Genomic DNA, 16,910 nt, shown 5'->3' with positions numbered 1-16,910 from the left:
TATACATTCTTAATGTGGTAAACAACTATGCTAGCTGCGAATTTACTGAAAACTTAAATATATTGAATAAAAATCATTATTTATAATACTGTCAATGTCTTGACTATATTTTCTATTCATTTTGCAACTCTTTTGATGAATAAAAGTGTGACTTTTAACGGAAAACAACAAAAATTGTATAGGTGACCCCAAACTAACCTAATTTATTATAAGCGTACAATGATTTGATGGTATGAATTGTTGTGTTTTGTCACCTCAGAATGAACCTTTTATATCAGAAGACTCTGCAGAGACCGCTATAGAGTTTTGATGCTGAAGGAAGGCTAAAGCTGCAACTACGCCAATAAATCTTGCCAGATTTTACAATGTGCCTTTAATAATTATAATAAAGCTGTCAAATTAACACAAATCCTGTAATAATTACAGTAGTTCTGTAATTAAACAGCATTAAATGGAAATAATTGGAAAAAATGTCCTTTTCTTAATATTTCTGACAGCATCAGTGCCCGTTTTACGCCTGATTGACGTGTTGTTGTGTTGTCGACAGTCACCGGGCTTGTTTGACGAGTGTTAATTACACGCCGCCCAGAAACTTTCAAAAATAAAATAAAAAGATGTTATTATGTTTAACACACGACAGAGAAACTCTTAGAATATATATTTAGATTAAAGTTGTTGATGTGACTTCTTAACGCGCCAAGAAAAACGTTTCCATTGTCCCTCATGTGTTGAATGATAATGAGGGATTTAAACTGAAGTAAACACAAAAGATAAGATGTTGAGGTGCAAAATGCTTTGTTCTGAGAAGTTGCCTCTTTGGAAAAATAAGTAAACCGACTTGACGGATCACCTGGGAACCTTCAAAAAAAAAAAAAAAGGAAAACACTTTCTTTGCTTAAAAAATCTCATCTTGCATGTCAAACGTTGCTCAATACTCATTTTCTAGGTCGTATAATAATAATAATAAGGCATTCCCATAAGTCTGTGGAGGTCATGTAAGGTGGATACATGTATGAAGTGCAAAAAATCTTTAACTGGAACAATGTACTGTACAAAACTACGACACACCGCCCACACGTATATGAAAATATCAACATTGTCCTGTAAAGGAATCTCAGAGCATCATGGCATCTTCTTGGAAAGAAAGAAAAAAAAACAAAAAACACACGCGACTTTTTATAAAAGTTGGTCGTCTCCGTCCCGCGGTGACCGCTCTCCCTCCCCCCGCCCCCCAAAAATCCAGACCCGTGTTAGATTTAACAGTGTCATTAGGAGTCCAGTTGGTCTCAGAGATGTGCGAGGAAAACCTCCCTCCTCACCTCCGTCCCCTTACTCCTCCTCCTCCTCCTCCTCCTCCTCCTCCTCCTCCTCCAGCAACGAGTCCTCTGTCAAAGACGAGGCTGAGCAGAGCTGCTGCCAGGCGCCACCACAGCGGGCCCCGGTTCCTTTGGTTTCGATGATACTGAAATGACAAATGAAGATGAAGTCAGCCAGGGCAGACGATACAGTTCCTGGAAAAAAGGCATTCGCTTAGGTTTACAGTGTGAGTTTTCAGTCTTTCTGGCAGAGAGCAGCAAGACCAGCGCTGCAGGAGGAGACTCTGCAGGATCGGGAGCCAAATGGATTGTGTGCGATTAGAGAGGATAATGCTATCGCTGCCATTGAGAAGCTGAGATAAGATAGCTGCGCCAAATGGGATTAGGGAGCTCTGGGAAACACGGCAGGTACGGTCGGGCGGCTCATCAGGACCTGACGATCGTTGATGATGATTTTATGACCTCGTATCACTGAATCAAAAGGAATAATAGCCACAGTATCATGTGATATTTGTGCATTTATTGGAGCCTTTTATTGTCCATAGCCATTTATTGTCCTACTTTTTATGCCAATTAAAGAAATGGAATTCATTAATCTCAGAAACTGTTCTTATTGTTAAGTTATCATCCAGAAAAATCACAATTAAAGACTTTATCGTAACCATTCAGCCCTAGTATAATATACTTTTTAGAAGCAGTGTTACGGGGTATACACTTAGAAATAAGGGTTCCAAATGGGTTCTTCTACAAGGGCTGAGGTTCTACATGGAACCATTTGCTTCTGAAAATCCCTTTTCACAAAAGAACCATTTTGATACAGAGAACCCTTAAAACCCCTTTTCCTGAATAAAGGGTTTTAAAAGGGTTCTTGGTAACACTAAGGGTTCTCCTATGAGTACAAGCCAAAGAACCTTATATGGTTCTACTTAGCATATAAGTCTTAAAAATATAAAGAAAACAATGGTAAGTACTTATTGCTCGTCATTACCTTGGTTATTTATTGTTTGAATGTCCTATGTCATACATTTATAAATTAGCAGCACACTAAAATAAGGAGATAGTTTCAAGGTATCAAATCCTCCTCTCCTTTTCTTCTTGGCAACATGTTTATTAACCAAAATATCTACAGGGCAGAGATTAAATAGGCCACATTTACACGATTATCGAGGTGGTGTCCAAACATTGACCCAGTTAGCAGCCAAGAAACTGCCATTGTGATAAGCCTCTTATCAAGTCGCGGTGAAAATTACAGGGTGTTGCATAAGCTTTGCCAGGATCCAAGCAGCATGTGTGCACTTACTACTCACTTACTCCTTTCAGTGTTTGTTCAAAAAAACTGAACTGAAGTGAACTCCAAAATGTGGATGTGCACGGTAGAAAAAACTCTTGCTTGGGGGGTATTTTGTCACGGACATTTAAAAAAGCGTAAATTCTGCTTTCCTATAAACACAGACAATATTTATATGCAGGAGCTCACCATGATACATCTTAATCTCTGATGGCAGCCAGCGTGCCTCAACTTGGCCTACTTTTAATTCTGTTTTAATTTAAAACTAAATAACTTACTGTAAGAGGCTACAGGCATAGGAGGGTGCAATTGTACGTACGGTTAATTGCACGTCAATCTATATAATATTTAATAGCGCTTTTGAGTTTCAACAACACGAGGCGGTAAAAGCTGCGGGGGTAAAAGTGAGTCAAGCCGAGGGATTTATCACATTACGGCGCTCGGTGTGTTTACTACAAGCTACACGAGAAGCAATTCATCTTTGTGAACAGAAACAGAGCAGAGCTGACTTTTTGCCCTCCACTCACTGAAAAGAGGTATCGCACTAGCCTGTCGCAACCCAGTCATGACTCATGCCACCAACTGTCAAAAGTGGGACCCTATGTTCTAAATTTAGCCGTCAAGAGTATAGCCAGATGCACAGTGTCATCATTGTGACAATCGCCCCCAAACACTGCCTTATCACTGTCCCATGTGGGCTGTCTGTCAAAGCAGCTGCTCAGAAGCCCTGTCTTATCTCCTGAGCAAACAGGCCCGCCTCGATAGCAAGAACCTGTGGATTAGTCACATCAGGGAGGAGACGAGGAGTCGAGGAAAAATACAAACAAAAGAGGAGTAGTATTCGATGATAGAGAACAGCGCGCGCGCACACACACACACACACACACACAGACAGACACCACCATCAATAAAAATCATCACGCGACAACAAATCAAAAGCAAATACATCTTGGTGTGTTTTTATTTCCAGTGCAGCTCCACTCCTCCTCATTCAACAAGTACTGAAAGGCGAGAGTGCCATGCCCTCACTGGAACAGTGAAGTGATAAAGCCGCAATGCATGCAGCGCACACACACACACACACACACACACACAAGATATTCAACCCAGCTTTCAACACCTCCTATCAAAAGCACCAGGAGTCGCCTCTCTTTAAAAAAACATGGGGATGAAACCTAACACTGCTTCTTGCCCCGCGCAGGCTGAAGCAGCCTTCCTTCCATTGTGATTGTCATTATTGCCGTGTCTCAAATGGCGGGGCTAATGTCGGCTAATGTCAGCCGTTCCTCCGGGGACCTGAGAGTCCCCTCTAGCCCTCTCTCTGGCTGAGGAGCAATTTATCTGTCAGCGTCCACCAGCACTCCTTCGCTACCTAATCCCTACTTGTGCCCGGGGGGGGGGGGGGGGCACATGCTCCCATGGAGAACACTTCACAGCCACATTGCTCCCAGATCCATCAAGACGATGGCAGTCTTGGATTGCTCAGGGACAAGTGTCTGCCGCTGACTGCGCTGCAGGAACGAGAAGTGGCGATGGGTGACGTTTTGTTATTGAGTGACTGACAGACCGTGCGATTGTGAGAAGTGAAAGACAGTTTAAAAAAAAAAAAGAAAAAAAAAAGCAGAAAAACAAGTATGGGTGTATCCATGCATGAGCATATACACACGCATGCACACGCGTTGCGATGTTTACATTTTTAGGAATCGCATAGCCAGAGCCAAAAACAACATTTGCATGCCAATCACAACGAGGATGCATATATCCAACGCCTGCTATGTAAAAACACCCCCCCCACCCCCCCATAACACACACTAACAGAATATCATTCTCCTCAGGATGTGACGTTACAGGCCATTCTCACTCTGACTGTCCTTGCCACTGTTTACTCAACCTGCACAATGAGCCCAAGCCACTTCCTCATCCCCTGACCCAGGTCTGCCTCCGTTGTGCGTCAGTAGATCCCCACAGCCGTGCACACACACACACACACACACTCACTGCACAGCAAACCTCCTGTCTGACAGTCTGCGTATGTCTGCGAGTGTCACAATTCATGAGTCATGCAGAGTTGCCGCAGTATAAAGAAGTCAATTTTGATAAGCGCATGAGAAAAATCAAACTGTCTGACGCTTGAGGGCATGAGGTTGAAAAGGGAATTATATTCAACGCAGGACAGAGAGGGTTTTTTTAGACAAACAGAGCTGGTTGTTACTCGATCATTTGAGGTCCATTTCCAAAACCTCCTTCCCTCCTATACGGGCTTAAACCATCATTTAGGACAGCACCCCTCCCCTGCTTATGACTACTCAGACCTCTTATTTGGGTGTCTCCTGTGGCTGCTGCTCGCAGAGAGAAGGAGCTGACTGGAGACTCCCAAGAACCACAGCTGCTTCCCTCGGGGCTCACATGCAGAGCTTTGGGTTACAACATGTTTGCCTACTCCCGCCGCTTCTGCTTTTTCCCTCCGGACGTATCCATATGCATGGGCATGTGTGTGTTAGTGCATGCACCATGTGCAAATGAACATGGATGTTTGGCTTGCAATGTGCAGAAAATACCTCAAGGGCTTAAAGTGTAATTTTTTGATGCTTCAGCAAAGTAAAGGAACAGCATGTCATGTTTTTTTTTGTTTTTTTTAACGGCACACCCACACAGAATGACATTACGCAGCACATGAACTCAGTGGACAGTGTCACCCTGACCACAGTGCTGGTGTTTTAGTTTGAGGCATCTTCCACAAGAACACTGAGGAAACAGGAGAAAAGAGGACAAAAGTGAGAGAGAGAGAGAGAGAGGGAGAGAAATAAACAGGAAGAGGAGGCGGGGGGGGGGGGGGCTGGGGTTGGTGAGGTAGGGGAAGGCCTATCCTGGTTCTGCCAAGTCTTTGGCTTTAGGGAGAGAGCAATGTTGAGATTCTCGGCTTTAAGTTCTTCGTGTGTACAGAACAACCAAAACAAAGCTTTATAACATCAACAGGAGATCCGAAAATTAATACAAACAAGTGGTCTTGCTAATACGTGGACTACACTTTTTCCTAGTTTATATGAAGCCTCTTGACCTCCACAGTCCCTCTATTTTGATAGTGGTAGTCATCATCATAAAGGCCCATTTTTGGATGATGAGAGTGATAAGATTTAATGAACTTTCACCAGAGATAAGTGAAGTTTCAGTGCACGACTGAGAACCAGTTGCCTTTAGCTTACACTACAGCATACATGTGGACGATCATAGCAACAGGATGATTTATCGACTTGGTAAAGGTCATAGGTTGTAATATGTAAGTCAACGGCCTACATGGAACACTGACAGGGAGATTCTATAAGTCTGTAACTGCCTGACTGGTATCAGAGTGTCTGTCTGGAGTTTGTACAGTCATTGAGGTGCATCATTCCTCCTCACCAGTTGCAGGTGTTCCCGGTGAAAACGGTCTCCGATCAGCTGGAGTTTCTGGCCAATGACGGACTCCATGCTGCGCGCCGCGGGCTGCCGCCAGGGAAGCTGCTCCATCCCGTTTCGCTCTTCTTCTTCTTCTTCACTTTCTTGTCGCCTCGCGTCCCGATCCCCAAAAAGCTCAAAGTGTGCTGGGAAGTGCAATCGAAAGCCTGCGTTGCCTGCAGAGTGTCAAGACTAATATGTATTAGTCTGAAAGGAAAGAGAATGGAATAACAATCTATTTCCAGCACTGATCCCTGACAGTACAGTCTTTTCTCTGATATGATTATGACACAAATGACAAAGGACAAGATGTTCGACTTGACTTATTTGAGAGTTTCACTCACACACGTGTTGCACAACCCAGATGTGAGGTCATTATGGAGCTACTTTGTAATGGTTTCTTGTAAATGGTGCCACTGTAACTCTGATAATCACGTTGCTGTGCAGTCGCTGCTGAGTGCAGGTGAGCACTTTTGTCACGTCCATTCAGTCACAGTGCCAGTCTGGTGCCTTTTGAATAGCAAAGCAGCTGGGTACACTCCACGCAGACCATAAAACCCGCTGTGATCACGACTGCCAGGCGCCAGAGGTGACATCAGCGCGGCAATACTGTTTCCCATTTCTCACAGAGAGCCTCACATCATAATTTTGCACTTCGGTTTTTATAACATGTTTATCACGCACGACTCAAAGTTCACGCTCACCGTAGAAGAGTGGTCTGGGCTCCTCTGCGACTCCACAGGGCAGCATGCCGTTGTTCTGTGCCAGGGCAGGGCCAGGTGTTTGTGTGCCCCGGTCTTCACACTTTATCTCCCTGAATGTTGTGCGCCAGTAGTGGGGGTCTGGCTCAAAGACTTCATCCTCCTCATCGTCCATGCGAGGGCACTATGAGATGAGCAACCTTAAAAGCACCAGTACAGAGAAGGACAGTCAGCGCATACATCAAACACTTCCTTCACTAATGACAAGTCTACATTAGGCCTGATGAGATGATCTCAGACACATTCATTCATAGCAGGCAACCTGTCTGCTTCATAATGAGCGCCCTCAAATCAATAAACTCTCAATGGACACGTTGGCAAAGACAGAATGAGCAAATGGTCTGCCTTCCTTTGTGAAAAAAAAAAAACCTCAGTGCTTATTTGACAAATGGCTCGGTGATGAAACCACACAATTCGCTGTGGTCAGGAGACTCAGCAGAGCCACAGTTAAAGAGGGTTTAGTGGACTGGGTTAATTGAGAGGTAGGATCTCAACTGTGCTTAGCAGCTCTGTGAAACTACATCTCCCACAACTACCAACTTATATAGGGTATTTTTGCCACAAACCACTGCACACACTAAGTACATATATCATATGTGGACTGTACATAGAGTGTAACCCTGAAGACAAGAACAATAATAATCTGAATACATTATGACTCATTAAATCAGTTCTGCCACAGAATGCCAAGGCGCACTTTTGGAAATCGCTCAAATTTAAAGGATGCACTCCACTCAACCCTGAGTCACGTTGCAGGTCAATGAGTTATCAAAATACGGGTGAAACTCAAGTCGCCTCTCCAACTAACCCCCAAGTCACCATTGAGTTGTAATACAGGGTTATACTACTACCACACTTCCAAATTAGGGTCCACAGCAAAAGCATAATGACAGTCTTTGAGGAAAATCCTGAGACACTCTCCCTGGTCTGGTCTGTCAGCGTGCCAGCTCCCCGAGAAGCATTTCTTTTTCTTTTCTTCGCCCAACATAAGCAGATTGGCCTGTCCCAGACCTCACGATATACTGTGTGCGTTCACAATAAACCCTGTGTGTAAAACCACTTAATGCTTTGTTTTGACAAACAGAGTAAGAACACGGCAGGCTCCTTTAAAAAAAAAAAACTTCTGTATATACAAGGTTACTACATTTGCTGCTCTGCTGTGCACTGCTGTGAGCTGTGTGTTTGTCAGACAGTGGCTCCCCCTGCTGCAAACCCAACAACCCTGACAAAGGGGAAGGAGGGAGGGTGAGCTGGTGGCTCTGTTATTGACACAGTTCATATTCGAGCTCATCACATCGCACCGTTTCCACTTTATCTCACTTTTGTGTGTGCACATCCACACCTACAGTGACACGTGACCTTGTCTAAGTAAAAAAAAAACACACACACAAAAAGCAAGTCATCCGTCCAGAGTCCTCATTATTACATGTGTACAAGGCTGATCACACGAAGAAATGATGTCACCAAAGTAGAGTTGCACATTAAACCACAGTGTAACACCAATACATTGACAATCATATCATACACGTGTAATTTGAACACGACAGCCACATACATCACAGCAGCAGAACCACAACAACTCATTAATTGATCGATTAATAAACTACTAAATAATTTCCCAGCTATTTTTTAAACAGTTAATTACTTATTTATTACAATAAAATGTGTAATATCGGCTTGTTGAATGCGCGATCCTGATCCTCTGTGAAAGTAAACTGATTAACTTTGTTGATGGATCAAACAGGACATGTCATTATCGACATTTCATGAATCAAACAAGTAAAATTGAACATAATCGACAGATTAACTGGTGATCGATTAGTCGCAGGTCTGCACAGAAATCTGAAGTCCATTCCCCGACTGAGGCTGCTGTAAATCGGGAGAGCCGGTGCATTTTAGACCGGTGCTGTTCGCTGTCCCGAGTGGCACCAAACGTCACTTTTACACGCGAAGCTTCAACATTAAACTAATTAAATGTACACAGAACGAATATTTAAGGAAGTTTCTTTCAGCTATTGCTGTTGTTATTGTTGTTGTTTTCCGTGTTCGCGGTTGTCTCTTGAAAATAGTCCGTGTGTGTGTGTGTTTGTTTGTGTGAAGCCGCTAGCATAAAAGCGTGTTTCAGAAGGAGCTAGCTTACCCCAGAGCCGGGTCTCGTTGTTATGGCAGAATAAGAGAAATGAGGGGAAAAATAAATGTCGCACACGTCGAGTTTAATATCCAGCAGAGGAGCAGACGGAGCGGCTTCTCGAGTTCGTGTCACCTCCGTGGCTTCGTCCATACTGCGAGGAAAACTGCGGCGAGCTGAGTTCATTTCGCCGACGTCAGCTCCAGAGTGACTCCGCCAAAGGGGCGGGGCGAGGAAAACGAGTAAATAAAGCCGTCGTTAAAGACGCCGGGGTTTCTGTCGGCAAAAGTGCAACGCGTCTCAATAAGGCAGCGGCGCCTCCCCTTTAAGAGGGAGGTGTCCTCAGTGTCGGCGACGAATCGTAGCGTTTGTTTTCATCCCGCCTTCTCTGTCGCGCATTCAGACACGTGGACGGGAAATTCCCCGTAGCACGAGACCGCACTTTACACTACTACTGAGCTCGTGCGCTGCTCAGTTTAGTGTTACTATGTAAACTGATGTGAGAAAGAAACGTATATATATATAAGGAATATAAACAAAGATATAAGGTTGTATTTAAGCCTAAAATCATGAATACTAATGGCCAACTAGACACTTTTTTGTGTTTATTATTAATGTTATGATATTAATAGACTACGGTATATATCAGACGCATGTAATACATATGAGCACACAGTTAGATACAAGTAATGCAACTGTTTATCTGACTATGGCGTTTGTCAACAGTTATGTATGAGTTTATCTGCACTGCAGGTGTATTGACTGTATTGTTGTACAATCACAATAAAGCTTTTCTTTCCTTTATTTCCTACCATGAATCTGTCCTGCCATCTATCTTTCTGCTTGGGTTAGGTCAAATATTAATTTTTTTCCTTTCTAATTTAAAACTGCCCCCCATGTATTTAATCACATTTAATTGCCAAAGTATCATAGCAAAGCACAGGGACCACAAACTCAATAATGACAATGACTTCCTCATATGCTGAATAAGCTCTTTAGCTATTGTCATAAATATGTCATATATATACAGTTATATAGTTATACAAGCTTGTTTTGCATTTTAAACACAGTTGTCCATATGCTTTTATTAACTTAATTTTCCATTTTATTTTGCATCATACATTTTTCTTAGCTAACGATGTATTGTTCTATATCATAACAAACACTTTTACTTTGAAATTCAGTGAAATGTAACGTATGCCATGATTGCTCGATCGTGATGGAATAGCGTGATCGTCAATATAAGCAAAGTGATGATCACTCTAGTGACCGACTGACTGACAATATTTGCTATTTCTCTGTAGTCTTTCTCATCAAATCTACTGTAGATCTGTAGATTCCAGGTTACTTACAATGAGCACATAGATTTTGACATGTTGATGCTGTTGATTGTCGCAGGCCTGTTGTTATGAAAAGGCCATGCAGGTGCTGGTGACCTGCCCCCCCCCCCCCCTTCCCCTCGGGGCCTATCTCTGATCAATCAGCCCTTGGACAGCTGGAGCTTAAGCTGACCTGCATTCTCTCACAGTGCAATCGCCCTGACCCCCCCCCCCCTCCTCCAACTCCTCTCGCTCTCACCCTGTCCTTCATTCAGCTGTGATCATGTCCCACCACTGAGCTGTGTGAGAAGTCACGGTCCTCTGCTTCACACTCACCTGCCTGAATTGGACCTCGTCCCACCTGTGGCTCATCCAACGTGGAGGGGATGCACCGTGGAAGGTGGTGGTGGTGGTGGTGGTGAGGGGGGGGGATTAGTTTCATCACTCACTGGAAACTTGATCACCACACGCAACAAACAAGCGCTGTAAACAACAAAAGATGCAGAGATGTATGGGAGCATTAGTTACAGCTTCCTTTTTTTCCCCCCTTCAGCCTCCATTATTGTCAGTGCAAAGCGTTTGTGGTAGCAAGTGTTCATAAATGAGTTCCCATTGACGCCTGAGAAGCCTGAGAGAGAGAAGGCAGGCATCAGTTTATGTTACAATAGAAATAGATTATACTGTATCAAAAAGGCAGATGCACACACACACACACACACATACACTTGCACAAGTGTGCGTGCACATGGCTGCACAATCACATGCCCTAGTTACTCTGTAACCTCAAAAGCCCATTCTCTCTCTCTCTCTCTCTCTCTCTCGATATCTCATTCTCTATGTGGATGTGTTGACAAATAACTCTCTCTCACACACACACTCGCACACACACACACACACACACAACATTCCCAGCATTTGAATCCTGCCTGGAAACCAGAATGCAGAACTGAAGGGAAATTTCATTTGCTCCAACTGGACGCGTTCCATGGCAACTGCATCCTAACCACCAGCCACTTACAGTACATGAGACACACGTGCAGCTCACTGACCCGGTGGCAGAGATCACACTGGAGCGCACTGACCCGATAACAAAGGGAGTTCCGTGCACTTCGGCGATTATCTTCAGCGTAAGAAAAGGCCCGAAGTTGCACAGTCATCGCTGTCCCTCGTATCACTGTAATCGAGGATGAGGGGGGGATTACCCTCTTGTAAATGTGAGAGGACAGCAGCAGCAGCATCAGGACCACAGACTTTAGGTCACATTTTCTTTCACATTCATGGATCCATGTAGGCCCGTGTTCTTAAAATTGTTACTGCAACCATAAGTCATGCACTTTATTTGTCTATTTACTTGCACTTTCATTGTTTTCTATCTATTTTTTTATTATTAAAGGCGACATATGTAAGAATGTGGCCAAAAACAGTTACTACATTCAAATTCAAAATACCGAGGTCTTTTAGGTTTTGTTTTCTGACGTAACTGCTACTTTCTGCTCAGGTTGTGTTTATATAGTTGGTGAAAACACACTATGTTTAAACATAGTAATGGAAAAATGCTCTGTGTTCTAAGGGTTAACTATGACCGGTGCTGCTGCTGTTAAATAAGGTTAAACAATAATAATAACAAAAAAAGAAGTAATACATGCAGTATTTACCTCGGTTGTCATGCATATTCTACATAAGCCAGACGAGGACAAATGCTCATCACCCACTGCTGTACTTTGTTTTTTTTTCTTGCAGGTCTTTTCAGGTGATAACATTTTTGAATAATGCACAGGGTGCGGAGCGGTCAAGTGGGAGTAATTTTGTGCTTGAACTCTTTTAGAATTTGTGACGGGGGCGAGGCTTTCTACGAAGCCAGGACACCTGATATGAGTGCGGTAACGGAGCAGCGCTACCTTTGTGGAGGACTGTCTGGTCATCATAAATCCCACTGTCTGGGTTACAGACCTCTCAAAAGCCTTTGTTATCGTGCTGGATATTCCCAGGATAACAAAAATATATTCTCTTCATAGGTTCAGTAAAGGTGCATCCCTCCTATTTGGATTTCCAATACTGACTGAAGACACCACTAACCATTTCCACTAAAATATAAGACTGATGATGTTCTTGGTTTGGTCTTTTTTAGGAAAAAGGCAAGATAAACACAATAATGTCAACCTTATCCTTTAATGCAGCTGTTAAGTAGCTGCTCGATTTATTTGCGTCACCTTTGTTTGGGATGTATTTGTTCTTCTTGTCTGAGCTACTGTCAAACCTGGGAAAACATGCCAACCGACAGACACTACAGCTCAGACGTGTTTATTGCTTTCCTCTCTGCGGGAAACGAGGACGACTGAGACTCTACTGCTGCACGGCTCACGCGCTGACCCTTCGCTGAACCAACCCCCCGTTTGATTCGTCTCTGCAGGCTGCTGCCATCCCCGCGCCTGATACGCTGCAGTTTACATTAGAGCTGAGCTGCATTGAAGTCTTGCACTTCACTGACAGCAGGTAATGCTTTCATGCCAAGCGAGGCGAATCAATTAAAAACGCAGAGGCCTGTCTTCAGAACTCTCTGGGTAATGTTGCCCGACAGCTACTCACAGGCAGGAGTTGTGTCGAAAGACCCTGAGCTGCACTTAATGAGACGAGTTCTGCTCGCTCAGCAACTCTTGTGCACAGACGTACGAAGAGTAAATAAGGTTGTATTATCAGAGTGGGAGAGCTGAGCATTTATCCAGCACCATATTTAATCGGCTTAGCACCTTAGAGCAGGCACGTCTCCGTCTCCCTCTCCCACACTGATGTGATGCAGCGCAGCGGCGTCCAGAGCCGTCCGCTGCAAAAGAAACGGAAGATCAAGACTCGGAGGCCGCACTCTGTGAATAAATCAATCTCACACCGGGGTTATGGCGAATCTAAGAGCACACACATCGCTTCAAATGAAGTGAGCACAAAGGGCTTTTTTTTTTCTTTCCACCATTAAAGGTGTCACACTGGTACTCCTTCTCTTTGAAATGCTGATATTGTTCTCTGCAGGACGCTTTCAACACCAAATCCCCAGAGGATACAATAAAAAAGAGATGAAATAAAAAATGACAAATGGCTTAATATTTAATCATAGTTAATCACTGAGCTGGTTTTCCTGATTACTATCAGCACATCTGCACCAGGATGGCTCAAAGGAGGTCCAGCGATGAGGCACAGCCTCAGCATCAGTGGCTTCTGTCATCAGTTACTAATTATGCTGCCTGTGGGCTCTGCAGGGTCCGGTTTCAGCTTTGGGCTGCAGCCACCAAACACTTAGCATTCATATTTAATCACACATCATTATCCCAGCGACAATGTTGGAAGGAGACGGAGACCTTACCTGATACGCGCTCGGCAAACAAACGCGGAGAGAAACCGAACGCGATCAAAGACAAACCACGACCTGCAAAGACAATAAAGAAGCAACACATGAGCGGATTCCCTGTCAGTGGGTGTTCTGAGAGAAGACTCTTGAAGTGACTCAACCTCTTTGATGCCTGATTCTGTGCTTTCTCAACAAAGTTGAGTCCTTTTCATTTCAGCTCCTTTTTATTTTTCCGCTCTTTTCTGGATCAAAGAGCAGCGAAAGCAAACAAAGGCTAATCCTTTATCCTCACAACTACACGGCCTTGTTGCTGGGTTATCAGCTTAAAGTCGCCGCCCATGAGGTCACACTCTTGAGGTGTTAAGGCGGTCGGACATCAAATATGACTTTGCTCTGCTCAAAGCACCTGTCCGTGTTATCGCCGTGCAGGTGAAACAGAATATAGTGACTCACGCTCTTCAGTTATCGTGCAGTCAAGACACTTTCATAACAGTCAGTGTCAAGTTCTTTTGATTTGGCTGCAGGTGTTTATAACACTGTGCTCAATATACACTCTTAGATATAAGGGTTCCAAAAGGTTTCTTCAACAAGGGCTGAGGTTCTACCTGGAACCATTTGCTTCTGAAAAGCCCTTTCCCGAAGAAAACGGTTCTTGGTAACACTAATGGTTCCAGTCAGAACCATTTTGATCCAGAAAACCCTTCAAAACCCCTTTCCTGAATAAAGGCTTTTAAAAGGGTTCTTGGTGGAACCCTCCAAAAGGGTTCTCCTATGAGGACAAGTCAAAGAACCTTATATGGTCCTACTTAGCACTTTTATTTCTAAGAGTGTACACTACCGTTCAAAAGTTTGGGGTCACTTAGAAATGTCCAAATATGGTACATTGTGTTTGCTAATGGTGTTAGAAGGCTATTGGATGATTAGAAAACACTTGAAAACCCTTGTGCAATGATGTTAGCACAGCTGAAAACATTATTATTTTGAATAAAAATCATTATTTCTAATCTTGTCAATGTCTTGACGATATTTTCTATTCATCTTACAACTCTTTTGATGAATAAAAGTCTGACTTTTAATGGAAAACACAAAAAAATAAATGTATAGGTGAGCCCAAACGTTTGAACGGTGCTGTAATAGCGTGAATGTTAAGCAGTCCACTGGTGAGTTACTATATCTGATGTGCTTCAGCAGCTCCGTTCTAAGAGCCTGTCTGTGCAATTTGTACTTAACACTGGTATACAGACAATTATGCAGCGCTCACTTATCCAGGAAACTGGAGATACCTCTGAAAGATGCAGGAGCTAGTAAACAAAAAAAAGAAATGCAGTATTCTCTTTCCCTGAGCTGTGAATCCACACATACGTTTACACGTTTTTTGTCATTTTACAAGTTAAAAACTAAGCAACCCACACAAGCAATGGGCCACAATTGACTCATCATTAAAGTCACGGTATTGTTCGCTCGCTATTTGGAGTATAAATAATATCGGGTCGATGTTTAGCCAATTAAAAACCTGATAAAGTAATGCCTGGATGTCGCCAACATATGTGAGTAAATGCTTGATATACAGTATATTGTGGTGAGCTTGAGTTACAGTAAACAATAATGAGTAGAGGAAACACAAGTAAACGACAAGTGCCTTTTAGTTTGACACTAGCAGGCTGATTGAGCCCAGTTTACAACTTCAATGTCTGTATTAGCCCAAGTTATGTATATTCTTAGAATTCAGGGTTCCAAAAGGGTTCTTCTACAAGGACTGAGGTTCTTCTTGGAACCATTTGTTTCTGAATAAAACCCTTACACGTTCTTGGTAACACTAATGGTTCCAGAACCATTTAGATCCAGAGAACCCTTTAAAACCCCTTTCCTGAATAAAGGGTTTTAAAAAAGGTTCTACCTGGAGCCAAAAAGGGGAACCTTATATGGTTCTACTGAGCACTTTTATTTCTAAGAGTGTAGATACTTGTTCCCTTTCTTTGCACTAAAGTATTATTTGTACATCATAAAAATGTGCCGTTATCAAAATGTGATAAATAAATGGCAAATGTTCCATAACTTCAGTTGATTTTTCAACTGAAGACAGTGTTTATTAATATTGGGCATCTTAAAACCCATTTTTACTCTTTGGCTTTCGACCCAGTATGCGACGTTGGTTTTTATATTTTTACTGTATGACCTGTTTATTACAATTACATGCCATTACGTCATATTTTCTTGCTCGTCCCTATGCATGATATATATCAGTGATATACGTCTGGAGACATGCTTGCAGAAGTGTAAACAAAGCATTTAGGAGTCATTTGACCCCATGCGGGGACAAGTAATCAGTGTGTGACCTCAGACGCTGGCGTCTCTCGTTACTCAGCACAGACAGGAGGCCAAGAGAGAAAGTATTCAACAGGCACGTACACACATATATACCTCAGACCCCTCAAACTCTCCAATGCATGACCAACAATAAAAACACATATATATGCATAGACTCACATGCATAGATGCAGAAATGGAACACAGCGTTTGCACGTGGATACAGATCATCTTTAGCGTTCATTTTCATTTTTAGCATTTTAAAATGTCATTTACGCCAAACTGAGCCCTGATGATGAAAATCATGAAACAGAATACGCTGAAGGTGTCACGAGCCATAACGATGAATTATTCATCGAAGAAAAGCAGCCTGATAGAAAATCAATCGTTCAATCCCGATCTGATACACAGAAGCCTCCTGAAATATTAGCTGTGGTGGGGAAACATCAGTTATCAGTGGCCGCGAACGCTCCCTTAATGTACATTCCATTAAACATTTATACTCAGAGTGTGTCTCGTATATGTGCACGTATATGTATGTGCGTCTTTGCCACTTTCACCTTCTCGACTCAGTCTGGACGTCTGGGCTTTTGGGGCGGACAACAATAGCCGGGGTGGGGGGGGGGGGGGGGGTCACGTAAGCGCGGTGACCTCCGGGGCAACGTTACGCCAACTCCCTTGGTGGACCGCGATGAAGTCAGATTGGCTAATCCACAGAAAACAAAAAGAACTGTCAGTCAGGTTGGACAAATCACACAACAACAACAACGGCTCACACATATCAGCCTGTGAGACTCGGTGTGCTGTACATGCAGGCGTCCACTTATGGGATATTGATGATGGAAAGATGCCTGGCTTTTACACTACTGCTGCTAATGGTCTCTAAGTGTTCACTAGTGAAAATGGACCATGCATTTTGCATTGGGTTAAATAGGATATGCTCATTATGGCGTGTGTTCCGTGTTTTATTGTAAGTGCTTTTGACAATTGGTCTCGAATAACAATCAATGCCGGGGCCT

General features: G+C 43.2%; 1 protein-coding gene across 1 annotated transcript in view; it reads right to left on the bottom strand.

Moving 5' to 3' along the window:
- bmf1 (BCL2 modifying factor 1) overlaps positions 1–9,069 on the bottom strand; it is a gene marked incomplete at its 3' end in the record, with an annotated part of 37,499 nt that extends 28,430 nt beyond the window's left edge. The window contains exons 1-4 of the mRNA XM_083908057.1: positions 8,941–9,069; positions 6,744–6,940; positions 6,004–6,215; positions 1,320–1,462 (exon numbers count right to left, since the gene is read on the bottom strand). Coding sequence (XP_083764183.1) covers positions 1,320–1,462; positions 6,004–6,215; positions 6,744–6,915 — 527 coding nt within the window. The 5' untranslated portion in view covers positions 6,916–6,940; positions 8,941–9,069. The remainder of the gene's footprint in view (positions 1–1,319; positions 1,463–6,003; positions 6,216–6,743; positions 6,941–8,940) is intronic.
- Between the last annotated feature and the right edge of the window lie 7,841 nt (positions 9,070–16,910).

The sequence above is a fragment of the Microchirus variegatus genome (assembly GCF_963457635.1).
Source record: "Microchirus variegatus genome assembly, chromosome: 21".
Classification (NCBI taxonomy): domain Eukaryota; kingdom Metazoa; phylum Chordata; class Actinopteri; order Pleuronectiformes; family Soleidae; genus Microchirus; species Microchirus variegatus.
The sequence above is the reverse complement of the archived record's forward strand: the minus strand, read 5'-3'. Positions and strand labels throughout refer to the sequence as shown.